Here is a 27,049-nt window from a genome sequence, read left to right on the forward strand (position 1 = left end):
ATATATATATATATAATATATATATATATATGTACACCTGAGGACGACATTGTTATTATAAGTATTTCCCAAGTACTGTTAAACATCCTACTTTTAACTGTTATTTGACTTTGCACACAGAAATGAAATTATTCCACAAAAACAAAGAACTGACCCCTTTTTCTTGAGCCATAGCACACACTACTGTTGTGTGCACTGATGTGCTTCACTTTGTCATGCTCTTAACTTTTAAAATCAAGTTAGTCTCCCAATTTTACACATAGTATAAAATCTCCAGTAACCTGGAGAAGGAGTATGCACACTGGATGGATGGTCCTTTGCTCAGATGAGGCAAAACTAGAGCTCTGTGGCCACAGAGACATGTGTGCTTATGTTTGAAAGTCTTTACTCTGGGAGCTAATACTTTCGTCCTCAGCTGTACATGTGCAAGAAAGTTGAAGCCCTGATAAATGATTAAGTAGACCTTAAACATTTTGGCGCCCCCCAGTGGGGATTCCGAGTACGTGACTTGATGTGCATCACTGAAATTGACAGGTAATAATATAAAGTTCTCAAGTATTTCTTTGTCGCCAAGAGTTTTAATTCAGTTTGCACTTGAGATATATTTGTGTTTGTGGTGTGTTTTCTTTTGCTTCGGTGGAAAACGACGTGTCTGACGATGACGATGTGATGGTCTTGTGAGGTAGTTGGTGATTGGCCGTTCAGGCTCTGCATGTTTGCATGTAGGTGGAGTTATAACTGAGAAACACATCGTCCGACGTGTGTTGTTGTTGTTTCCATTCCACTGTGTTCCTTTTTGGATAATGACGAGTATGAGACTGGACTGCACAAACAAACCCTTCATCAGCTCATTTCTCACAACGTCCCTGTCTGCTTTTGTCTCATTTGTTTGTTTGTTCTTAAAAGCCTTTCTCATAATTATAGACATTGATGGATTCCTGCTGTTGCCGCTCATTGAGAGGTTAATGGTGGAGTTACAATTAAAGGCGACGCACCTCATTTAAACTCCCAAAGTTTCAGGATCAGCTGCAAGACAACTGCAGGATGACACTCTCTGGTGTGTTGGAAGCATCTTTATGCACTCTAGTTTCCCTGTGAGGCACTTTGATCCGAAAGGCAACAAATGGACGTCAAGCCAGTGTTGCACGCCCCCCGAAATCCAGACGTGTGAAGGCCACCGTCGGTCCAGAGAGGCCTGTCGTCCTGGATCGCTTGAGGAAGTGCAGCGGGCTGGTGGAGAGCGGATGACACCTTCGGTGGCCTGTCGTTGTCTCTCAGGTCTGGGAAGCAGTGGACACACACGCACGTCTCTGTCGGGCTGGATTTATCCAACGCCGCCCGTTGCTCGGTTGGATGCCTTGAAGTCGTCAAACAATCTGCAGACGTAGAGAGAACGATGTGAGATGCTAAGATAATCAATTTAAAGACTCAAGACTAATTAAACCATCAATGCCGCGTGGTCTAAAGCAGGACTGTGCAATTACAAACTCAGTTGGGCTGCGTTTTTCAAACCAAGAAATTGAGCTGGGCCAGACACTTTCTGCAGCAGGTGAGGACTAATTGAAAACGTACATCAAAAATATTTTGGTCACGCCGGTCCTTTGCGTAAAAAAGTGCCCAGTATTAATTAGCCATAACTATTTTTACAGTGCATAAAATCAAAAAGTGCGCACGATATTAGAAATTGTGTCTTAAACATAAGTCATAAACGACCCACAAACATACGAAAGAACTAATCCTGCGATCAAACCCCATCTGACGACTGTAGGAATCTTTTGAGGAACAGTGAAAAGTGTTCCTCTCGTTATTTCTATTGGAACCACCGCAGGCTGGGCCACTTAGATGTTTGGTTATGGGCCGCATGTGGCCCTCGAGCCACCATTTTACTAGACTGGGTCTAAAGCAACTCCAGGCATGAGGCACGAAAGCACTGGATTTAGGTGTTTGAATTAATCATAGGTGTTTTCTGGGTCATTATATCAATTAATCCGTTCATAGTTTCCCTTTTAAGAGCCAGGTGCACCTGTGTCTGGCACACTGGATGCAGAAAATCATCTATGGTTGCAGCAAGAACCCTTCACTGAAGGATTGGTACGTAGTCTTTAACTGGTGGACCTTCTCTGTCTCCATCAGCAATTAGACTGGAAGGTCTCCAACCTTTAGAGGTTAGTGCCGGCTGTCTCTGTGGCACGCCGACCTCCTCTCCAGGAAGGACCGCTCGCTCTCGCTTGTGCGTCGTCGCCTTGGCTGCGAGAGTGGCCGTCTTGCCTCTGGACCTCCTCAGGAAGACCGTCAAGGCCAAAGAAAAGCTGGAAAAGAGCAGCAGCAAACACAGAGCCAGCAGGGAGTAGAGCAAGACGGTGGTGGTTTCGTCCAGGGAGACGGGAGGTGAGAGGTCCCCGGGGCGCCGCAGGCGTGAGGTCACCTTAAGTGTTTTTGAGGTCCCGAGCGGTGATGTAGCTGAGAGGGGAAAGACGGGGAAGAATAATGGCTTTTTATTCGTCTGAATCATTGGGGGGGGGAAAGACCTTTAAAGATTCAAGTGCTGATGCTTTTGACTGCTGTGAGATATCAGGGGATTTCCACCGAAAGTGACATGGTGAAAACCTCGCTGAGATCAGGTTTGTTTGTGATGAATAATGTTGTTTCTGGAAAGTTGAATAGTTTTTGTCATCAGATGTGTGCTTCTCACTTTTAGTTAGTAAGAACTATAAATGCTGTATATGGATATGACTTTTGAAAGATGCGGCGTCCCGTCCCGTCAAGTACATTTTCAGGAGAAGTGGTAGAAGACGGCTGAATGGACCTCATCACCAACATTGATCAAAAACACAAAAAGTGTAGTCATGTACTTACTGAGGCAGTGCTGCGAGCACTGTGGTGGATGTCTGCCACAGATTTCAGCGCACTTTATACATTGCTTGAGCAGCCGGTCGTAGTAGTGGCCAGGCAGTTTCTTGCAGTGAGCAGACGCTGCAACAGGAAGCGGAAGTTTTGCACATGATACGCTGAATTCACGTCTGTCCTGTTTCTTGAATTCTGTCGCAGCAGATGTAGATATGCAAACGATAGTGGCAGAGAAAGTCAAGGAGGTAGTGAGCCAATTTAGCCATATTAGTCATATCGGCAGATCTGTCCGTTCCGATATCAAAGAATACATTTCAAAGCAATTATCGCGCTGATAATATAGTGCATCCCCACGCTGGAGCTTTAAGATCAACAGAACAACCGCTAACCACTTCAGTGCCAGACACTTTCCCCATGACCTCTGACCTTGTGTCTGTGTGTGTGTGTGTGTGTAGGTGCACTCACCACAGTAACTGATGCATCTGGTGGGGACTTGTGTCCACTGGCAGGCCACCTGACAGTGGATACATGTTTTGACCAAAAGATCCCGGTACTGACCCTCGGGGCAGCTTCCACCCATCAGCCCCGATAACTGTCACGCTGACAAACACACACACACACACACACACACACACATACGGGTTAAATGAGGTGGAAACAGCTGTGGCATGAGAGTGGCTATTAAGATGTGAAGCATGTTGTCATTCTGATGCACACGATAGCCGGTTTAGCTGAGGATAAGACGGAAAAAAACAGGTGGAATTGCATGTGATCGGCTGAAAGTGAGAGGGTGAGACGATCTGGCTCTGGTGTGGCAGAACCTCATTTTTTTTGAGGAACTGGTTCACTCCTTTAAACCCTTTGATGTGAAAATGAAATAAGTCGTTTTGTACATGAGAAAACACGAGACCTCGCCTGTACTTTCTGTACTAAAACCGCTCTAATTTTGCTTTTGCTTCACGTGATCAAAGTCAACCTTTGCAGTTGCATCGTTCCAAAGTGCTTTTTTTTGTGTGTGCGCCATCTTCATTTACTCTTCACCACTAATATATGTACTGATATTTACACATCGCTTTACTATGACACAGCAAAAGTATTCAAATGTGGACCTTGTGGTTGCAGAGATATATATTCATTTCATTATGAGTGTGCAGTGTTAGGGATTATTCATTCAGATCTTAGCTCTAAAATTGAGATTTGAATTGTGGTTCTGGTTAAGGTCAGGGATAAACGTTAGTTTGATCCCTGAACAAAACCTAAGAATTCAGTATGTTGTTAGAGTAATCAAAGATAAAATGCTTATACTATACTCACTATTATATTGTAAGAGTGCATTGTTTTGTAGTGTGTTATTACTCTGCCAGGTCATACGACATAATATATTGAGGATTTGATGTTGTAATTTTAGGTGTTACCGTATCGTGAGAGATTAGAATGTAGTTCCGTAGTTGCTCTAACAAAAAGGGCTCCGTCTGCGTCACAGAACTTTGTATTACGATATAAATCTGATCACATTCATGCTGTGAAATGATTATTTTGGCCAAAAGACCTGGTAACTGTCCCCCCTTTTATGCTCTAGTAGGCCCCATGTTTCTCAAACTGTGGTACGTGTACCATCAGTGGTACAGCTTCCTCTGGTGGCACACAGGAAAATCAGAAACACTGTTTTTCTGTATATACCATAGGTAGAAAAAAAATCCAGTAATCTGTGCATGAAAAGCAAATAAATGCCTTTTATTTGGCGTCTGCTGACTAAAGAGACCCTTTTTTTTTTTTTTTTTTGGTGAAACTCGCTGTGAAGTTTGTCCACGCAGAACAAACTTCCATCCCCGTTCAGAAATCATGTCTCTGTTCTCGTCCTCGCTCCGCCGAGCACTGAGTCATCGGACTGTGAAGGACACACAGATCCAGATCCTCCTCCTCCGCCCTTCACACACACACACCCACACCCACACATTTATATCGGTCACACCCTGTTTAACACATCTCTGCGTCACTTGTGTCATGTGTCTTTATCATAATTGACAGATTTGGGGGTGTTTTTCTGTTGTTCTGATGCCGATTTTTAGAAACCAGGGCGACCCATGACCGATGTTTGATGCCGATTTCTGCAAATATATACAGTATTTTCAATATCAAAACAACTTTTTTGATAAAAACAAAAAAAGTGTTGTTTATAATAACTGGCCAGTGCCGATTATTTAAAAAAAAGAAGCAAATATTTTCCCGATTTACGGCCCGTCCTCCCTCTAACTAGACAGGATGTGTTTTAAAGTCACCAATATTCCAAACAAAAGTTCTTAATTCTACACAAACTTAAGTCTTAAATTCAAATGATCTGTCCTCTCGTAGTCTATAGTCGTAGAGATATATTGAGATATTTTTAAGCCTCTTTTTGTGGTGTCGCCCCCATTTTCGAGGTCAAGTCTCGTCCCATTTTCAGTTTTCAGACTCAGGTTTTCCTTGCACGTTACAGACTGCACACGCGTGGCAAACATAGTTAGTCATAGAAATAAGGAGATGGCGTGAGATTAAATCAGTTCTTCTCTCACACCTTTTCAAACCTGAGAAGAGGCTAATGAATGTGAAAGATCTGATGTGGATGTCTGCTTGTGAATTGAACATTTGCTCTTCTTTATGTTGGAAAGAAACTTAAAAAAAATATACTAAACTTAATATAACATAGGTAAAAAGAGTGAGATTAAATGATACGTCTTATACTTCATCGAAGATGGACGATTACCCTCATTCTTGTTGCAAAAAGTGAAGTTTGACCCTAGATTACTGCAAAAGTACACAGTAAAAGTACTTCTTATTACTTGTGTATGAAGTACAAGAGGTACTGAGTCCAATGAATGTGAAATCATAAACTACTCATACAAATTGTGTACTTTATACCTCTTCAAAGATGGACGATTAAACTAATTTGTGTTGTTGAAAGTGAAGTTTGACCCCGGATTACTCAAAAAGTACACAGTAAAATTAAAATGGCTTCGTACTGCTTGTTTATGAAGCATCAGGGGTACCGGGTCCAGTGAAAATGGAATCATAAATACACAATGGTAAATAAAGAAAAAAATAGAACCAGTACAACTTAGTGTGTGTGTGTGTGTGTAAACTATTCAGATATATAGAATAAAGGATTAATACGTTTACAGTGGCTTGCGCCTTTTTGCCGTAGCTGCTCCATGTGCAGAGCACGAAATACATGAGATTACAAAACGACATAGATACAAATAATCCCACTGAACAATCACAACAGAGATAGAAAAACTTCTTCTTAAGTTTCAGTCTCGTCCTCTTACGCCGTATCTCCGGTTTATATTATGAATATGTGAATGGAACGGCAGCCAGTAATGTCATTCCAGGTCAAAGCTGTCTCATTCGGAAACAACAGAGTTCACTTTTAGTGATTGTTACATCAAATCATGGTGGAAGCACTCACTTACCTGATGAGACTAAGAAGTGCTGGTTACAATCCTGGGTTTGAAGACGAGAGTGAGACAGACCTGTATTTCATTTCAGCATGAAAGCTCATTTGAGTATGAACTGGGACTTCCCCTATGTGTGTGTGTGTGGAGGACGACCCCCAGCACACACACACAGGTTGCCACTTTGACCCTTTACAGAGACTAAACTAAATTTAACTAGTTAATCCCTAACTTAACACCTTGGCTCTAAACTTAACCAGTTCTTCAGAAATTAGGTTCTGCCTCATTAGGACCAGGTTTTGGTCTGCATGAGGACTGCTGATCCCAGTGTGTATCACAGGACCAACATATGGAGATGAACAACCAAGTCGTCAAAAGAATTTACAACAAATCTGCCCTTGATTTTGATAAACATTGATCAATCCATCCTTGTTTAAAACCTCCAGTGGTTTAGAGTCTCCAGTTAATCTAATCTCAATCTAATCCAACCACAACTTTAAGAAGAAGAAGATAATAGAATAGCATAATTTGACCGTGCAAACTCCACACAATAACCATCTTCTGTTGAACCACCAAAACCATGCAGGGCTTCCACAGGTCCTTGAAATCCTTGAAAGTTTGTGAATTTAAGAAAATTGCTCCACATTAGACATGGGTCATTGAAAGTGCAAGAAAGAAGTTGATGTTTAGGTAAATTTCTACCTAGTTCTACCTACACAAAAACCTGACATTTACCTAAATTAAATGGGGACACTGGTTCGTAACACGTACACAAGAATGTTCTCTGCTGCTTAAAACAAAAATAAGTACAATCAAATAACAGGCTAGAGCCAAATGAGTAGAGTTTCTCTCAAATGTGCTGTGTCTCTAGACACGAGGCACATGAACACCTAAAACCAAGACTCGCCAAACATTTCTGTGCCCCGGACAGGACATGTGTCACCTCTCAGAAACATTAGACCATGCAGCACATATTTTACATTTTTATTCACTCACTTTAGAACATTTACCGTGCTCATATTAAACAAAATGACCAGTGTTTGCGACCCGGTCAGAACAAGGGCCCCGTATTTCCCTGTGTGTGTGTGTATGTGTGGGTTTTCTCCAGGTTCTCCGGCTTCCTCCCATAGTCCAAAAACATGCAATATGGGGATTAGGTAAATTGGACACTCTGTGTGAGAGTGGATGGTTGTTTAAAATCCATTTTTATAGTCTTACTTTTTTATTATTATTGTTATTGTTATTATTATGATTATTATTATTATTATTATTATTATTATTATTAATAATAATAATCATTGTTTTTAAAACATACCCATTTTTCCGTGAGTCACATTGCCACAGTGACTCAGTGCTGCAGGTACAAAGTCAGATCTGACTCCACTCCACTGTCACTGTGAAACTTGTGTTTTCCTCTCCAGTGCACACGCGACGTGATTGCTCACGGTTTCACCTCAGCTTCTCTTCTGTGAACCCTGGTCCTTCTGAGTTCACACTTAATTAAAAAAAAAAAAAAAAACGCACTTGAGAGAGGGATTTTTCCTCCTCACAAGAGCAAATTTAAGATTAAGTTTTTCCATCTTAAATACCCTGCAGAGCAATAATGCCCTTAATTATTTTAGACCACATAGTGAGATTTGGCTCTTGATAAAATAACAGTGGCAGCTTTTTATTTATTAGTTTCACAAGGTGCCCGTTTGGCTCAGCTAATACCTGCTGTGATTAAAGGGCAAATAGGGAATGAAATACAGGTGTGGGGGGGGGGGGGGGGGGGGTAAAGTTAATAAAAACTGCTTTATACTGTAAATAATGGCCACTTTAAATGTTTAGGTGTGAGTCAGAGATTTGCGTGCAGCTGTTTGCAGCGGATGTCGTGCGGTGACAAAGAAGTGTTGTTTTGTTTTCACACTCGTCTCATTCAGCTCGTACCTTAGTGTCATTTGAGACCAAGACAAACGGTCACTGACAAATGTCAAAAGTCATTTATTATTATTAGTAAATTAGTCCTGAACAAACAAAATCCATCTCACAGACCAAGGTTATAATAGTTTTGACTTTTTGTTTTTAAAATGAGTTTTAATGAGTTTTAGTGTTAGTTTCTGTCGTAATATGGAGTCGATGCCATTTAAAAAAAAGTATTAGGACGATGATGAACAACCATCCCTGAATCAAATAGCCAACACACATGAACATCATGTAAATAATCATAAATAACCCTCATGAGACACATCACATTGTGACAGAAGTCTCAATCTCTCAATCTGAGGAAAGACATGAGCAAAATTGAAAATTTAGATCAGGGGTGTCTAAACTGTTTTTTTTAACGAGGGCCAGATTTGATAATGTGAAGATATCCGGGGGCCAATGGTCCCTCAACACCTTATTTTTTTAACACTAAAATTTTTGTCACAATTTTCATTTGTGAAACAATGTGCCTTTCTATCACAACAGTTAGTTATCGTTTTCCTTTTAACTCGTTAAAGGTTTTATTTTTTAACTTAGTGGAAATGTTTTTTTTGGAATTTTGCTTTTCGTTATTTCATTTTATTTTATTTAGTTTTTACGTTACTTTTTACGTTAACTTTAATAACCTTTGACACGGACCGGATCAAAGGTGGAGGTTTCTGATTCGACAAGAACATTAAAAAAAACACAAAAGCCTGAACAAAAAGTGAAAGCTGCAAATCACTCAGAGACGAAAAGGAAATGTTACTGTTGGTCTTAAAATCACACAAATATGAAAGCAAGTTTGCAGCAATAACTGACTTTTCAGTAAAATGAAATAATAAAATGCTGTTTTTAAGATTTCTGGGTTAGAGCAATAATATGAGAGTTGCATGTGCAATGCATATGTACTAAAACTAAAACAAATGTGAGCAGCCTGCACTGTAAATGATATAAACATGGCCACATTGTGTAATGAACTGCATCATCTTAACTCAAAAGACAGAAGGAACCATCACTTAGATGCAAACAGGTGGACACGAGTTTTCATTCTCACTCACAAAATAAATGCTTCACATTCACACGGTGTAATGTAGACGGCAAGTGATCACTTGTGAATCTAGAGATGGTGTCTGCAGGTGTCGCCTGGATTCACACCTTTAACTAGACAACCGCCTCCAGAAACCAGATCTCAGAGCCCAGAATAGACTCACTGCAGGTGTGTAGTCAAATTTCAGACTTTAAACAGTGTAAAAACAGAAGTTCACACAAGTTTAAAAGGGAGAAAAGACTCAGAAAGGCTTAAAAATAACAAAACCACAGTCAAGCTAATGTCAAAGAGTATATTTGGCCATCTTTGCATAATGTGAGCCACAAAAACGCATTGTTTTTCTACCATCTCTTTTTTTAACCCTTGGTTTACAGTAACTTCAATTTCTATAGTTCCGGTAACCTTGTACATTTACTACGAACAATACCACAGCTGACAAGTAGGTGGCGACAGCTGTCAGGGTTTGAAAAGAGACTTTGTGATGCAAAATCCAAATGAAAACTCTGCACTAACCTTTATCTCCATGTTCACTGCTGAACACTGCTATTGCACTCACTGGTCACTTTATTAGGTACACAGAAGTGACACCCAGTGTGATCTTCTGCTGCGGTAGCTTGTGTCCTTCAAAATGCAACATGCTGTGCGTTCAGGGATTCGTCTTCTACATAGTTTTATTTTATTTTAGTGATTGTTACTTTTCATTTTGCCATCTTTGTCTTACCTCTGGCATTAACAAGGTATTTCTGCAAAGAGATTTAGATTTTTTTTTTCTCCTTTTTGGACCATTCTCTGTCAACCAGGGCTGTCAAACTCGTTTTTAGTGCAGTTTATGTTCACATGTGTTGAAAGGTAAACGTCTCGCTGAGACACACAGAGACTATGACAGGTGTAGCAGCTTTTGTATTGTATGATCAAAGGCCCACATGCACAGCGAGTATGCCGATTGGATGTGTTTGCGAGATTGTAAGACTCTGCAAGGTCAGTGTAAAGATACCAGTAGAATATCTAGTTCCACTTCCCCTGCATGGGAAGAAAATTGGATGATTTCAGAGGAGTGAAAGACCATGCTGCATTATTACAACTGCAGAGTGTGTGAAATGGAAGGAAGGAAAGAAGGAGTCCTTTTCTCCTGTTCCACTTAAGTCATCACTATGCTGCAGCTGCTTGTTCTTTTTCTTCTTTTTTTTTAAAAAAAGAGCCGTCTTTCGAGCTGGAGAAGCTTCATTGATCTCTGCACGCAGTCATCAGTGAGACCGGAGAGCAGGGAACGTCTACAAAGTGCAACGCTCGAAAAAGACGTGAAAAACACATTCAATAACTTCACCGTAACACAGTGTAGTGTCGTCAAACGTTCTGTAAACTCAAATGCATAAAAGCATAGAAATGTAAATTTGTGTTGATTTGTCATATGATCGTTGTCCCGTGTGAAGCTCCTCCCCAGTCACAGGTCACTTCCGGGTTACGCGACCTTTGGGTTGGTTTTCCGCTAACAAACATTAGTAGAGACAGCCCCCAATGTCTCTGCAACAAGACATTTAACCAACACAATTAATCCAAAGATGTTAGATTATAAAAATAATCCTGCATCGTTCTGTTTTAACATCTTTCATAATTATGTCAAGGGCCCGGAGGTCTTTGGCGAGTTTCTAGTGGTTTCTGATTAGGTTTCGCAGGATTGTTTAGTCTGTTTTAGTTGTTGACAGGAAGGTCTGAGAGGTCAGTTCCTGGGGTTGGTGTTGGGGTCTACGTGGTCATTGAAGAAGTTCTGTGGATTTATAGATTTATCACTCATTCAGAAGGTCTACAGTAGTGGTCCTTTTGAATTTGCTAGAGATTTTAGAGGACAGTGGGGGTGTTGATGAAGTCTTCTAGAGGTTTCAAGTGTCGTTTGATGTTGTGAAGGTCATTGAGAACATTCTGTATATGAATGAAATAATGCTCTTCATCCTTCTGCTGTTCATTCCACATGAATAATGTATGATAAGAAGCACTGAAGATATTCATGAGTCTTGTTTCATGATCACTTTTAACTTTTCACTGACGTTTTTCTTTCCTTCAGTTAGACACTATATTGATTTTCACACAATCGTTGTATCGTGATATTAGTGGTATCGTGGACCACGTAACGCGCATCGTATTGTGAGGTACCGTGTGATTCCCGCCCCCTAGTTAAGAAGATCAATTCTTGTGTGATTTTAGATCCTTTGTTCTGCCTTTAAATTGTGCGGCAACAGAATTTTTCAAAAGGTTTTTCAAAAGTATTTTCTCTGCTAAGTTTTCCATTAAAAAGCTGGAGGTTGCACAACCCTGAGCTGAAGTGCTTGTGATCTCAGTGGGTTCACTGACTTTCTTTCACCTTGTCAATCAAGCTCTCCTTAAACTGGTATTTAGAGAAATTCGCTTCCACTTTGTGCGTTTAATCTACATTTTCATCCTCCCTTCTGCCGACACCAACACGATAAATCAACCCCGAGCGCGACAATTGTTACAGAATCCATCATTTGTTTTCTCAGTGGAACTGAATTCGTAGCAGTGCAGTTTGGCACAGCGTCCAGTGTTTTGAGTCATTTCAGGCAGGCGAGAGAGAAAATGAGTGGTGATAGGAGAAAACGTTGTTGCAGGCAGGCTCACTCATGTGTGAAGCTCTTTTTAAATTGAGCCTTAGACGTTCAGTATGAGTAGATGTCTCAATAAATCAGTGGTTTTGTGGAGAATATCTACTCGTCAGCTAATGTCCTCACTGCAGAGGCTCTAATAGCAACCACTTGCAGATTTGGTGATGAAATAAAAGAGATTTAGGTATTTTCTGCTTGAGTCTAATGCTCGATAAACCATTAGTGGTAAGCTGTTTTCTTAATGTTTCTATTTCTTTATGAATCTGGTCCACACACATCAAAATGTAGACATAGGATAACATATATAAAACATTAAAAGCATCACTGTATCCATCTATTAGTTGTTGTTCTTAAAAAACAACAACAAAAAACAAACAAACACAGAGTTAGCTTATATTACATTACATTACTATATTCTTAAATTGACTGACTCAGGAGATTTAAGTTAATTTTAGGCAATTCTGTTTGAAAATGCCTTTGAATATACTTTATTTTAAAGGCTTTTGGTAATATATATCCCCCAGTATTCACTTTGTTTTTGTTGGAATAGCTAAAACTAAATGTTGCTAGCCCTACTACAAGTGGCAAAAACCACAAAAAAAAAACCCAAAACAAATAAAAACACACCCAAACTGTGAAAAGGAGTGAGAACAATCATAATATAAACATGCTAATGTGAGCTTACATGTCAGTGTTAGCACACTAATGCTCACCAAGATTGCTGTAACTTTGCATTAGCATGCTAATCTTTCCTAAGTAGCACTAAACACACATGTGCAGGTGCAGTCAATAATGACACTAAATGTAAAATAAGAAGAAACCTTTATTACATATATATATTTATATTTATATATATATATATATACTATAATCTGTGTAAATTAAAGTCATATCAAGTTTTTTGTCTTTCCAACCGACTTTAGCCACGTTTTAAATAGAAGTCCAGATATGGAGACAGCTTTTTTCATTTGTAAGACTGAGTTCATCTGTACAAGAAATCATCACTCTATATATAATCTACGCAACAGTAAAGAGTCACAAATAAACATCACACACTCACACACACATATAAGTAATATACAGCCGGTCTCTTTCATGTTTTGGTTATCAACAACATGTCTGTACAATAGAAAGGCCTTTCGTTTCATCTTGTTTTGTTTGCACACACGTCTCATATCACATGACATTATGCTCCACTTTGGGTTTCAAGGCACATAGATAAACGTAACAGCACACAAATAAGTACGTAACCGTGTCAGCAGGGTGCGATTTGTGGGGGGGGGGGGGGGGGGTTAAGTCGGGTGAAATAGACGATGACATTAGTAGAATAAACATGACTTCAACAGCTGCCGTTGCATTTAAAAGTAATGGGATATTTTCAATTATTTTAATGCCTTTACTCTCCTTGTGTGGACATGTTGGGGATTTAATCAAATACGAAAGGTTTAAATGCTAATTTTACAAGCCACATATTTATCCCCCTTTCATTAGAAACCTCAGTATGTAGTAAGAAAAATGGCTAAATACATTAGCAGAAAATACCAATAAATATGCAATTTGTCACAGAAGCAATGGACATTAAAAGTGACATTATTTTGCACTATAAACTATAAACATAATAACGTTTGGGTACTCAAGCCCCTCCATCCTCCCTCCGGCAAATTACACCCTGCATGACTTTACAACATCAGTAATAATAATGTACATTATGAGCAGCTCAAAATGAGTCTTACTCCAGGTTTATTATCTATTGTGTGGAAAACATTTCCTTTTATTTCTTTGGGGGGGAACAAAAAGCAAACCCCACCATTGTTTGCTGCCGATTATCACTCCAACAGTTGTACTTTGTTATTGTTGTTATCGATTCATAAGAAGACAAAACACACAGACAAATAACAAACTTGAGTACAAGTGTGTTCCCGTTTTCTGAGAGTGGTTTTGTTTGGTGAGCTGACACAGAAAGGGAGGCTTTATAACCTTCCCATGCAAGAACAAGCAAAAGAATACCACGAAACACACACACACACACACAGTTTATATTGAACGTTGCATCCTCGGGAGTGCACCGTTGTAGCCCTTCACAAATGAACTTGTGTTTAGAAATAAAAGAAAAAACCCCAAGCACAAGAAGGCAGAGGTTTCCCCGTTGCCCTGCGTCCGTCTGCCTTCTTGTCTGTACACGGTGACAAAAACATGCCACAAATCTGGACAAAATAAGTAATCACAACTTTTTTGTTAACGCTACATTTACACTGGTTTTTTTTCACAAACCATGTTATCGACATCTCTTAAACTTCACAATGAAGTACATTAACCGTGTCCGAAATAGCCAGTGGCAATGACAACGACGGACATATTGTGTTTTCCACAGTGTGTTTTCAGTTCATTTCAGCTCCGGTCACTTTCGGTGGGTGTACACAACGTGTGTGTGTGTGTGTGTGTGTGTGTGAGCTCTCATTATTCTTCTTCCCCAGCCTCGCACATGAGTGGACGAGAGACAGACAGGAGGACGGAGGGAGCGTGATTAATTAGCTCATGCACTTCAGGCTTAAAGGCGGTAAATACCTAAACTACAATGGGTGGCGGGTACGAGTGTCGTACTGTGGCAACAAAAACAACATTCAGAAATACAATCGCGTACGGAGAGATTTGCTGCTGCGGTCACAGGGTTTACATGCATGTTAATCAAATCCTAATCCAAACCGTGTTGGTTCCTCATGTAAAACCTTTAGCACTGACCTGATTTGCACAATGAAATCGGTCGCTATGACGCCGTTATCGCCCTCTGAATTATTCACACGAGGCTGTGTGACACACGTTGAGATGAAAATGCATCTACACAAACACCCACATATCTGCGGGTCGTGCTTCACCAGAGGCTGAAAGTGCTTCAGCCACTTTATTGGGTACACCTGTTGCATTGGCCAAGACCACCTGTTGAAGTTCAAACGGAGCATTCAAAATGAGGGGGGAAAAATAAGGTGATTGAAGTGACTTTTAACATCGTCTGATGTTCCAGGAAATTGTGATTTCCTGGTGACCTATTGGGAGAAAACAGCCAGTGAGAGAATGGCCAGACTGGGTTGAAATAACAGCAGGGCAATCATACCTCCTGCCACTTTATTTGCAGTGACACACAGAGTCATTGTCTCTGCGTGTGTGTGAGTGTGTGTAAAGGACAAATCTCGTCTGCCTGCTAATGCCTTCCAATTGCACCGGTTGATGGCCTCTGACTCGACTGATGTACCCGGACTGGGGAGTGAATGTGACACGGCGGCATATGGTCGACGGCCTCATTACCTCTGTAGAGGCTTTGTAGGCGTTTGACAAATCGCTCGATAACAGAGCGAGGTTACTTCACTGGGGAAGTTCCAGGTCACAAACACACACAGAGGTTTGTGTGTGAGTCTTGTTGTTAACTTTGTTGCTTATTTAGCTCTTGATGAGCCTGGAAGCTGACGCTTGAGGGGAAGTAGCCCAAAATAGACGTTCCAAATACCATGCACATGGCGGCAAATTGCTACTACGGTTGTACAAAATCTCAAACTGCATTTTTTTTATCACAGAGCTGTGTTTTGTCTCCATGGGAACAAAAATCCCTTTAAAGATTGTCCCTCTCTGATTAGATTACATCATCCTCAGTCCTTATTCTCATCCAAAGTAAAAGTAAAGTTATCGTATTGTTATAGATTGAAGTCGCACAATAATAGCAATCATGTGAGGGAAACGTTTTGTGGCGATTATATCATAAATATGAAATCTGCGATAACAAAATTGTAATTGTAACTGAACATGTTTATTCATTGTATGTGATTTGAATACATTTTCCCCGTTAGTGACCACATGTATAACTAGCCGCCTCTGGTACCTTTGACATCAGCGGCTGGTTCATTTATTCAACAGTCTGACAGTTTGTGTGAGAGTAACCCCGGGGATGGAGTCAAATATCCGCCTGAATTATTGATCAAATCAGCTCCTTCCTTAAGCTCCCCCGCTAGCATTTCTACAAGTATATATACGTATATAAAAAAGAAGCTCCATCGGGTTCCTCTGTAATCAGCGTGGCTTCCCGGTGCTCCTGCAGCAGAACTCTGCCTCCCGCTGTCACTGTTCATCCACTCTGCTGAATACAAGTGAGCGCTGAGAAGCTCACACTGTCATCAAAGTCAAGTGAATACAATGGTTTTTGTGGGATATTCGATTTGTGACACTGACAGTGAAATGTATAGAATTTGTTATCGAGTTGAATAGTATCCATGGAAACCAGCATCGCTGGGTCCCCGCAACTCTCGTGTATTTACATTAGGGAATTATTTGACTGTAAATTGTTAGATTTTACGTATTATGTGAACTCTTTCATATTAAGAAAGGAAATCAGAATCTATCAAAATAATTTTAATGAGAACCTTTCGTGCACCAACCCTGTGACATCGCAGTGACCTCATTTAAACAAAAGAGTATTCATATTTTCCCCTGGAAATGACTGTGTGAGAATAGACAAAGTATTCCATACATTTGGAAATTACATGTGAGAGTGGATGGTTGTTTGTCTCTATATGTGGCCCTGTGATGGACTGGTGACCTTCCTACCTACAACCTTTTGCCCTATGTCATCCGGGATTGGCACCAGCGCCAACCACGACCCTCATGTGGAGGATAAAGCGGTAGAAGATGAATGAATGTACAAACCTTTTCAAGCCTAATCTTGTCACTATGTAGTGCAGGGATCGCAATTAAATATGGTCGAGGGCCAATTTTTTTGTAAGCAATGTATTGGGGCCAAAACATTGTATCTTTATCAGGCAAAAGTGTCTTAAAACGTCTTCAGTCGGAAACAAAAACCCCACGTTTGCTACCTTAAACTAACAATGATGCGGACGCAACAGAATCTATTTGAATAAGTTCATATTTTTTCAGAATAAAAGCTCTGAACTCGGAAAAAAAATTGTGACGATAAGCAAATAATTTATGATCAGATTTGTTAAATCATCTCCCGGGGCCAGAATACTGATGCTGGCCGGCCAGTTTTGGACCACGCGCCACCAATTTCTGACCACTGATGTAGTGTAAAGCAATGTTTTTTTATTTTAAAATGGAGGGTTTCAAGAAAAATATTTAGATCTATTTAATTAACAGGATGTATTGGCTGAAATCTAACAAACTCACAAATGTACTTATAGTAAATCAGTTCTGTGACAAACCACCGACTTCAGTACAGCGCTTGAGCCAAAACAGGCATCCTGTGATTTCTGTTTTGAGAGTGAAGTTACATATTAAGAGTACAATATTCCAAAAAAGAACATTTATGCATATATATACACACAGGATGTTCCGCACGTCTTCCTCTCTTCGTTTCTCAAGCTTTGACCCTTCGTGTCCTGTTATCACCGTCTTCTCCTCCCTCTCTTTCCCAAGTCTTCTTCTGAGATTGAGGTTTGTTTTTTTGGGTTGTTTTTTTTCGCAAGCACATGCGAGCAGAGCCGACGTGAAGCCGAAGGGCAGCAACGTGTCGGCGTGAAATCAGAACGAAACATTACATTTTTGAAACACAGTGCTTGACAAATGGGCTCTTTTTTCTATTTTTTTTTTTTTTTAGCTGCAACACACAGCAGGATGCAGTGACATATAAAGTACAAATAAACCCTTGATGCAGAATTTTACAGCATTTTTTTTTTGGTTCCAACAAAAAAAAATCATCTATGCTAATAAGTTTCCCTCGGAAATTTGATGGAGAAAACATTTCCTATTTACAAGGCCATGCTGTTTTGATCTTAGCAAGGTCAGGGCGGCTCCAGAGATGCTTCCACCATACTTGCCCAGGATCAATAATCCAAGATGTTTGACTCGAGCGTTTCCAAATCAATGCAAAAAATGCCTCCTAGAAGAGAATCCGAGCATCCTCCGTTTGTGAGATTGCCATTCTGTTGCCCCGTTCCTCATTTAAGACCAGACTTATCAGCTGGCACGAATAAAACGTGACCAGGAAACTATTCATCTTTTCGCTTCGTTTGTCGATTTTTATCGCTCAAAGGTCTCGAGAGAGAAGTACGGCGCCTGACTTCTCCGACTGTATTTCCACATTCAATCAAGGCCTTAGCTCTGGAGAACTCCTTCAAAGAAAGTCACAGATAAAGCTTGAACTACCTCAGTCCTCTGTCTCTAAACTTGAAACAGATTTTCTCCAGTGAGTCCACAGCAGTCTGCTCTCCAATCCGTCTCGTTTTGAATTCTTCTGACACCAGAAGTCAATTCTATTAGCGTTTGATTTTTAGTTGTGTGGGAAATCATTTCAGTCCAAACAAAAACAACTGCTGCAACACTCTTGCGTTAGCTCAGGGTCAACCACCGCAATTTAACTCATTCACTCAAATATCAATCTTTGAAAACCCTTCACTTAGACTTTGTTCATGTGTCCGTGTTACATCATCCTCCCGCCCCCGCTAACGTTGAGCAGAGGTCACTTGGCAGCTCCAAACACGTCTGAACTGGCTTTCCCTCAGATGCTCGTCTGCAGCTCGCAATTGAGCAGAGCGGCGTTGTGAGTCTCCAGGTTGGCGTTGATGATGACGGAGTCGTTGACCATCATCCTGCTCCTGTCCGCTCTGCTGTCACTGCGCTCTACCTCGTCCAGGCCCGCCACCTTCTTCAGGCACAGGACGTTCTGAAAGCTCTTCTTGAAGTTGTCCGACAGGAAGGCGTAGAGGATGGGGTTGGCGCAGCTGTTGGCGTAGCCGAGGACCACCACGAAGTCAAAGGCGCTCTTCACGGCGGAGGTGGGGCTGATTGAGCTGGTGACGGAGGTGAGGTTGAATATGTAGAAAGGCAGCCAGCAGAGCACGAACACGGCCACCACGATGGACACCATGCGCGTCACCTTGCGCTCTGACCGCTTGCGTTTGGTGGAGCCCACTCTCATGCCGGATGACTTCACCTGTCAAGAGGAGGAACTGTGTCAGTGGCTTTAAATGTGAAGCATTCAAGAGTAAAACATGACCCCAAAGTCGAACAGCTATTCCAGAAGTCCTTATTTTAGTTTGTGGCACGCAGAAACTAGTCAACATATACCTTGAATAGTGTTAGATTGTCCTCTTTTGCTGCAAATTATGTCTAGAAGAACTTAATAGCTAGATGGAGAATTGTCCATCTTTATATACAACCACTGGTGAGAACTGTAACCAGTTGGAGCTGTTTTATTACAGATTAAATCATTTGTCTTACTCATAGCAGTACCTTCCTGAAGATCCTGCTCTTTGGCAACTAGAGCTCCAACAGATTGGGCTCTGTTTGGATAAAAATTGTATTTTGAGTTTATGTTGGTTGAGTCAATCTAAGTACATTGGTGGTGCCATATATATATATATATATATATATATATATATATATATATATGGTTATTTACAATGTGCATGTCTACAGTTGTGTGCTAAGACCAGGTTAACAAAATCTGTGCACCAATCTGGTTCACATTGAGTACTTGAGTGGAGACTAAACCACACAATACTTGAACGTAATAATTTTTTTTAAGTCACAAATAAACGTGGAGTTAACTGTCAAAATACTTGTTGCTTACAATATTCTAGTACTGGAAACTGTTAGTGAATTTGGACGACTGCTGGAAAGCTATAACCACAAAATGATTGTACTTTATACGGCATATGTGCGGTGGAGTTCTCTCACCTTCACTATAATGAGCAGGTAGCACATACATATGACGAACAGGGGCAGGAAGAATCCAATGAAAAAGGTGTAGAAGATGAACGCGGTGTTGTAGACGTTCTGGGGCTCCGGCCACACGATGCCACACACCGGCAGCTTGTTCAGGCCGCTGAAGATCATAGTTGGGAGGATGACTAACATCGACACCCCCCAGACCATCAGGTTAATTAACTTGGCAACGCGGGGCTTCCGCCACTTTGTCGACCTAATAGGGTGGACCACGGCCAGGTACCGATCGATGCTCATCAACATCAGACAGAAGATACTGGTGAACTGATTGAGGGAGTCTGGTGGAGGGTAAGGGAGGACAGGAAGCAGAGGAGGGATGAGAGGAGTTAAGGTTATGTATCTCTGAGGTTAAAAAAAGAAGCAGGAGGTGATTACAAGGAAATGGAGACAACAACTAGGGAACATTATGTTCAACAGCTTGGTGTCAGGTGAGGCAAACGGTTGCTGCTACATCCAGGAAGGGTTATTGGCAGAAACTGAATAGACTAGTAAGTTTGCAATATAAATTACAATATAAATGCTTTTAAATTAGAAAATCATTCTGTAGAATAAGCCTTTCTGGCAACAGCCTTGGTTTACAGAGGCCATTGTCTTGTTTCTACAGCAGTCTGAATGAACACAAGCTTCTCATTTTGAAGCTAAAGCTAATTACAAACAGTGAAAGAGTGGAAAAGTGGAGACTTGTCAAAGAGTGTTTTACAGGCATATGTACACAACCGTAGTTCCCTGACGCAATCTGCCGTCTCACCATTAGATGTCACTAATGTTACTCAATTAGAGTCAATTAAGCCTCAACACGTTCGTATACGTATAACTTTTTCTCTTGTTTTGATAATTGCATGGGTTTGATGATTTTGTTGGTATAGTCAAGGAGGGAGAGATTTTGGGTTTATGTTCACTGGAAGGCCAATGGGAGCGCAGGAAACGGGGTTGATCAGTGCAGCAGTTGAAACAACCAAGAGAGCGACAGGAAGATAAAACTGGAGACCAAAATATGGCAGATTTTTACAGGCGTACAATATTAAAGAAAGTGTCGAGGCTCGAGATCGACTGATTTTCCAGTGCAGAAATCAGGGCCAATACTTGATGCCCATCTATTTAGCCCAATATATGAAAACATGATAACAAATAATACAATTATTTTGGCCAGTGTTATTGAATATGGCCCACCAATTAATCTGTTTTCTTGCTCTAAAAACTTAGTTTCTGTTGCTCAGTGGAGTAAAAAAAAAAAACAGCCTTTGGAAACTATGCTACATGAGTGATGTTTAAAAGTGTCTGTATTCAGATTTGTTCTGTAGTACCCTATAGGGGAGTGATGTCTAGTTTTCAGCCAAAAGTACTCTCAAACTGTAAAACGAATGAAGATTGCGCTCTACCTCTCATTTACATTTAAATTTCAAGAGCAAAGATGTTTTTCCCCTAAATTGCAAACATAGTGGGCAAAGATCTGAGGGTAACGTCCCCATGGAGAAGCTTGAAAGTGTGATTTTTTTTTACGTGCACCATCTACACCCACCTACACTCATGATCAGTCTGCACAGAGCCTCTCCAAACGGCCAGTGCACCAGCGCCAGCTGCAGGGCAATGAAGGGAAGGCTCATCATGCACAGGACGTCTGCCACCGCCAGGTTCAGAATGTAGATGTTGGTCACCGTCTTCATCTTGGCGTACCGCAGGATGACATAGATGACCAGGGTGTTGCCGCACAGTCCCATGGCGCACACCATGAAGTAGATGAAGGTGATGACCACAGAGCTGGTCTTGTCCTGGTGGTGCACTCTGGTCTCGGAGATGTTCGAGTCCAGGTCGGTCTCGTTCCCTTGGAAGAAGCTGTCGTATAGGAGGGGCTCGGGGATGGAGGTGTTTGGGGGAGTTGAGAGAAAGGGCCACGGATCCAATGCCATGGTGGCTGAAAGGGTTTGTGGGACTTAAATGGCTGTAATCTAAAATAATGGGGAGTAAGAGGTAAAGGTGGTGTGGCTTTGGATTTAGCTGCTTAAAAACACTGATTTTAATGCAAAAGCTAGTGGAAATAAGGATTGAGGGACAATTCGTAGATAAGGGGGAACAGGGGATTTAGGACTTGGGGGGTCTGGGGGGCTCAGGGTTTTGGGTTTGAGGATTTTCAAGCACAAGAAACCACAAGTATCACATCCCAGCTGCAGGGAGATGGTAAAAGAGCAAGATACATCTATGGAGACAGACAAGAGATAGAACCGTAAGTTGGATCTATAAATATAGAACTTTCATGAGCAATACCAGTACTTGAGCATCCATGGCAACAGTTTCAAGGTTACTTTACACAACTGCTTTCACACCTTTATTCACAGACCTTTAGACACAATACTTTCTCTCAATACTCTGCAAGAATCAAGTCAAGTTGCTCTTATCAGATGAGCAAGGAATTTTGTGCAGCTATGGTCGTGCCATTGTTGTTTGCCGACCATGTCTGCCCCTAAAGATGTTAGCAAATGCTTTCCACGAATAGATAAGACAACACTTGAAAGCTATGAAAACATGACACTCTCGCGTCGACAAAGATAGACGGATTGTTTATGAGCGTGTCCTACCACCTGCCAACTATCTGTCCTTCTGTAAACACTGTATGTCCTTCTCCATTGTACAGTTCTAGCACTACTCGGCTTGACTCTACTCGGTTTTTTTGCTTTTCCATTAGTGATAGTACCTGGTACCTGGTGTGCTTTTTTTGATACCTGCTCTGGCGAGGTTCCAAGCGAGCCGAGCCGATACTAAAATGTGCCGTCCACTGATTGGTCAGAGAGTGTCGACACAAGAATCAAACCTGCCATTTTTAAAAACTGGCTAGAGTGTAACAGCAAGCATACATGGCTGCTGTCCGCATAAATACACCGCGGTACGTCCACAGACCAAGCAGTAAGTACACCATCGCATCGATGTCCTCCCTTGTTTGAGGAGGTTTTATGAAGTAATGGAAAATGGCACACCTGATACCCAAACTGAGTCAAGTAGAGTAGCCAAGTAATGCTAGAATTGTCTCATGGAAAAACACCATTAGTACCAAAAAGGTTGGTACGCCTTCCACTACCCAACATACCCTCAAACACACAACTTTGATTTCATGACACTGGTGTGCATTGATTTTGAACCACTGAATGATATCTGGTTTAAAATTGGAAGAAGGCATGCAGCTATGGGTACAAAACTCGTTGGGCCAAAATCTCTTGCACCCCTCGTTTCACCTAATCTCTGTCCAGGCCATAAAATCCCCCTCCCCCAACCAATGACCCCATGTGGTCTGGGTCAGGCATACATGTATATGCATGCATACATGGAAAAAAGTACGCCTGAGCAAATGAGCGACAAGGGCACCTCGCTGCCAAAGACAAATGTTTATTTAATTGATCTGGGGACAAACAGCTCTGACACTGTGGCAGGATCACTCACTCTCTCCCTGCTTTGAGCAGCTGGACCAAACAGGGGCAACAGTCCAGTTCTCACTGTCACAGTTTGCCAGAATGGTGACTGGCACATGTGGGCCCACTTTGGACAGTTTTTTTGGTGATAAAATGTACCACAGATGTTCATCAGTGGTCACCAGAGCCTAAAGGTCATGTCTTCCAACATTCTGTTTAGGGCTGTGACTAATTTTCCTAATCAGTGAATCTAATCAATTTGTTGTTTCAAAATATTGATCGGTGTTTCTCGAACCTTGAAATGAAGATGTTCTCACATGTCTTGTTTTGTCCTCAAACAGAAATTATTTTTGTTTTAATGATTTTTTTGTTGTAATATGGAGCAAAGAAAACAGAAAATGTTCCCCCTTAATAAGCGGAAAAATAGTTTAATGATTAATTTACTCATCAATGAATAATAAATGAATGGATTAATCTAGTTACACTAGACAATTACTAAAGATTGATCTCTCTACCTGAGTGAAAGTTGAATTAAAAGTTCATTTTGGTTTTAAACAGAAAATCACAAACATTTGACACATCTGAGGGGCACGTTCCCTTGCCAAACGTGCTGCTGCTGCCTCTCTTTGTCAGACCAGAACCCTCTGAGGAAAAGTCATATTCTTTTTCTTGTGTTGAATCACGACTTAAACGTAAGAAAACAATCATCGGTCTTATAATGGAATTGTCATTAATTAAGCCAATTTCATTTGACTTCAAGACAAACACTGCTAATGTGACCTGATGACTATAGTGTGCATGCACACACACACACACACACAGACACACACAGTGGAGCTTTTCCATTGGTGGATTTGACTGTTATCTGCAATGTAACATGTCCTGACCTGATTGCTCAAGCTAAAAATTATCAGTCTTTAGAATATCTGATATTACACATATACCACCGTGTAGTACGATCATTATTACAACATATTTATGTCAGCTTTTAAAGTGATTAACATTAATGTTGCAGTTGCATGTGGATATTGCAGGAACAGTTATTTGACATAACTCAAATAAATAATAAACAATAAAATAAATGGGTCTAATGCCATGAAAACTTTAAGTACATACGATACGCACAAAAACAATATCATTTGGTCTTTTCTAACAAGAATCAGACTGTGGCTGGGGGAGACACGTCGAATCCCTCACGCACAGTGACTAATCACATCATAGAGTGCATTTTCGGTAAAGATTTTTATAAAAAAAACGCAACTTTTATCAGCCAAAATGTAACAATCTGTCAGGATTGCGCTGCGTTGCGCACAAGTAAAACCAGGCTCCCCACAGAAATACCAACACACCGCAGACAAAAGTCACTTTTTCAACAGATTTTTCTTCACTTACTTTTCACGAACGACCGTCGTCCTCGTCTCAAGTCCATAGTGGCGACATGTTCGTCACCAGAGAACAGGGAGTCCGGCCGCTCCGGCGCGGCTGCGCTGCGCTGCTGCTGCTGCTGGAAAGCTTCATCCCGCCAGCTTCTCCTCTCCTCTCCATCCACCTGCTCTCTCTCTCTCTCTCTCTCTCTCTTTCTTTCTCTCTCTCTCTCCGTTGCGCACGGCGCTGACGATCAGCCGCCCACACTGCCGCCTTCACTGGAGCTGGTGATTAACGCCACTAATGCATCTCTCGGGTCATTTTACCTCCAAGCGATATTTCGACTCCTGGCTGTTTAGAGATGGAAAAAAAATAGCAAAAAGGGAAAAAAGATTAAAAAACTAAGAAAAAGAAAATCTAAGGGAAGAAAAGAGAGCCGGTGTGCGCCTGGAGTGCGCGCTGCCTGCGTGCGTCCAACAGTCACGGCGTCTTGGCACCGAGTCCTGCGCGACGAGAGAGAGGGAGCACAGAGAGAGAGAGAGAGAGAGAGAGAGAGCGTCACCGTGTGTGCGTCGTGTTCCACAGTTTGCTGATTCTGACTCAAGCCTGTGAGTTATCACCTTCCATCATCTGTGACTGCGACATTCACTTGCTTCCAGTGCGTGGGGGAGTGGGGGAGAGAAAAAACGTGTACAGTATCTATGTGGGTAAAACTAAATCATCATCAACACTAAATTATGAAAAGAATAAAGTAAATAAAAGATAGCAGAAGATGTTTGTGATGTTCACAAACATCCGTTTATTCAAATATTGAGCGTCCACATGGAAACAACTCCAATTTGGACCAGATTATCTTTGAACTTAAAGCACACAGTCCATTTTATGTGCGGTCCTGTTGTTATTCTGTCCACCAGGACACAAATATGGCAAGAAGTCAGTGCATATAACTAAACATGAGCCGTGTTTCCACCGAGTGGAACAAACCAGCACCAACTGTCCCATTTGACGGTACCCTACCCTTGGAGTACCAGAGTAATGGTACGGCACAGGTGGAGATAGACCCAATATAGTCAGCTGATGGCCGACAGAAAAGTGTTACTCCCAATGTTTCTTCAACGCCCGCAGTCTATTCTCATACTAGGGAACGACGGTACCAGAAAAGAAGATGTTATTCTTCTTCTTCATTTGCGCAACATGCAAAATACACACTTTAGACTGTTTTATCTGCAAGGCCCTTGCCAAAAGTACTAAAAGGGCTTTGTTCTAGGGTAGTTTGTTCACTTCCTGCCAATAAACCTTCCTTCGTGTACAAACAGTGTTTGTACTGAGTTGTTGTTGGAAGTTGGAATTGCCGAGTTCCTGGTCGGAGTTTTCAACTGGAACACCCCCTCAGGTCAAACTTCGAAAGGGGTTTCTGACATAGGATTCCAAGATGGTTGAAACACTGCTGCTTTCACTGTAAACTGCACTTCTGTCCAGTCGTACACATAGTGCCGTTCAATATTTATCTGTGGACATTGTTTGTGTGTACAAATACCACATAGAGCGTTGATATTGACAAATCTGAGGACTGAATGACGGTGATTCTCTCACACTGGCTCTTTCAACAAATCAAGATGAAGCACATTCAGTGTAGAGTTTCCCCCTGAAGCACATACTTTTACTTTGGTCGAATGTGAATTCACCTCCCTGCTCCTGCAATTGCATGGGAAAAAGAAAACTATTTTTTTTTTGCACACAAAAATAATCATCCTCAAGTTGTCAGCTAGAATGATGCTGCAGTTAGACGCTCTGTTGCCAAAATCCATCAGCTTCCACCGCAATTATCCCCCAAGTGTCCACACCACGCACATCCCCATCAAAGTCGGATCTGATGGATGAGCTCCCCTCTCTCACTCCACGTCTTGGTACGGGAGGGGGGTCTGCGAGCAAGTGCAGCAGATGGCGGGTATCTTCCTCCCGATCTCAGCACAAGAGCTCCATGAGAAAATGTCCTGCCACTTAAAGCAACTCAAAAGTGCTGCTATTATTAATACCAGCTGTTGTCCCATCAAAGATGAATATATGGAGCCTATTTATGCACATAATGACGGAGGAGGAGGAGGAGGAAACTTTATAAAGGAAGTTTATGAAGAGTTCATGTCAATGAGCTGGAATCCCCCCTCTCTCTGTGTAAACCAGTGTTCTGTTTGCTGCTCTGAGGTCAGTGAGTTCTGGATGAGTTCACCACTGATTGAGTGACACTGACATCCGACAGTTTGCGCGTGAATGATCGTCAAGAAAAGACAGGCAGGTTTCTGACTTAAAATCTGACTTCACCAGGAACCTCGTGCTCTTTGAGTTCTTGGAGTCTGGCGTGTGTTTACTCTCGTCTGTGTACGTTTATTTCAAATCCTTTTTTTACTCGCATTAACAACATCACACGGATCCATGGTTTCATCAATCTTGCAACACCCTCAGGGAAATCCTCATCCTCTCCAGTTGCTTTGATACTACAGAGACACTGTGCAATGTCATTAAAGACGACTTCTATATCAATGTCAATGTTATTTATACCAAAATTTATTTTCATCGAAGTAGCTGGAGCCAATCCAGAGATAAACAACCAGTCTTACTCACGTTCACACCCATGGTCAATTTAGCCTCCAGTTACCCTAATTGCACTTTAATCCA

At 41.4% G+C, this 27,049-nt stretch overlaps 2 protein-coding genes across 4 annotated transcripts; both read right to left on the reverse strand.

The window, feature by feature from the left end:
• Nucleotides 1-5: 5 nt before the first annotated feature.
• LOC131448732 (tumor necrosis factor receptor superfamily member 13B) lies at nt 6-6,372 on the reverse strand. Of its 2 annotated transcripts, XM_058621453.1 has the most exons (5): nt 6,297-6,372; nt 3,313-3,447; nt 2,857-2,973; nt 2,158-2,460; nt 6-1,376 (listed from the first exon to the last, which is right to left on the reverse strand). In XM_058621453.1, exons 2-5 carry the CDS (start codon nt 3,425-3,427, stop codon nt 1,084-1,086), a joined length of 828 nt encoding a protein of 275 aa, XP_058477436.1. In that variant the 5' UTR covers nt 3,428-3,447; nt 6,297-6,372; the 3' UTR covers nt 6-1,083. The 2 variants fall into 2 exon arrangements, with proteins under 2 accessions (XP_058477436.1, XP_058477435.1); XM_058621452.1 differs by lacking the exon at nt 6,297-6,372 and having other exon boundaries at nt 3,313-3,577.
• A 10,626-nt stretch (nt 6,373-16,998) lies between these two features.
• Nucleotides 16,999-26,409, reverse strand: sstr2a (somatostatin receptor 2a). 2 transcript variants are annotated; one of them, XM_058621136.1, is made up of 5 exons: nt 24,997-26,409; nt 24,404-24,879; nt 21,133-21,807; nt 19,566-19,891; nt 16,999-18,819 (listed from the first exon to the last, which is right to left on the reverse strand). In XM_058621136.1, the coding sequence occupies exons 3-5, from the start codon at nt 21,518-21,520 to the stop codon at nt 18,385-18,387; spliced, it is 1,149 nt and encodes a 382-aa protein (XP_058477119.1). In that variant the 5' UTR covers nt 21,521-21,807; nt 24,404-24,879; nt 24,997-26,409; the 3' UTR covers nt 16,999-18,384. The 2 variants fall into 2 exon arrangements, with proteins under 2 accessions (XP_058477119.1, XP_058477120.1); XM_058621137.1 differs by having other exon boundaries at nt 24,404-24,727; nt 24,939-26,409.
• Between the last annotated feature and the right edge of the window lie 640 nt (nt 26,410-27,049).

Source organism: Solea solea, chromosome 21, assembly GCF_958295425.1.
Source record: "Solea solea chromosome 21, fSolSol10.1, whole genome shotgun sequence".
Classification (NCBI taxonomy): Eukaryota; Metazoa; Chordata; class Actinopteri; order Pleuronectiformes; family Soleidae; genus Solea; species Solea solea.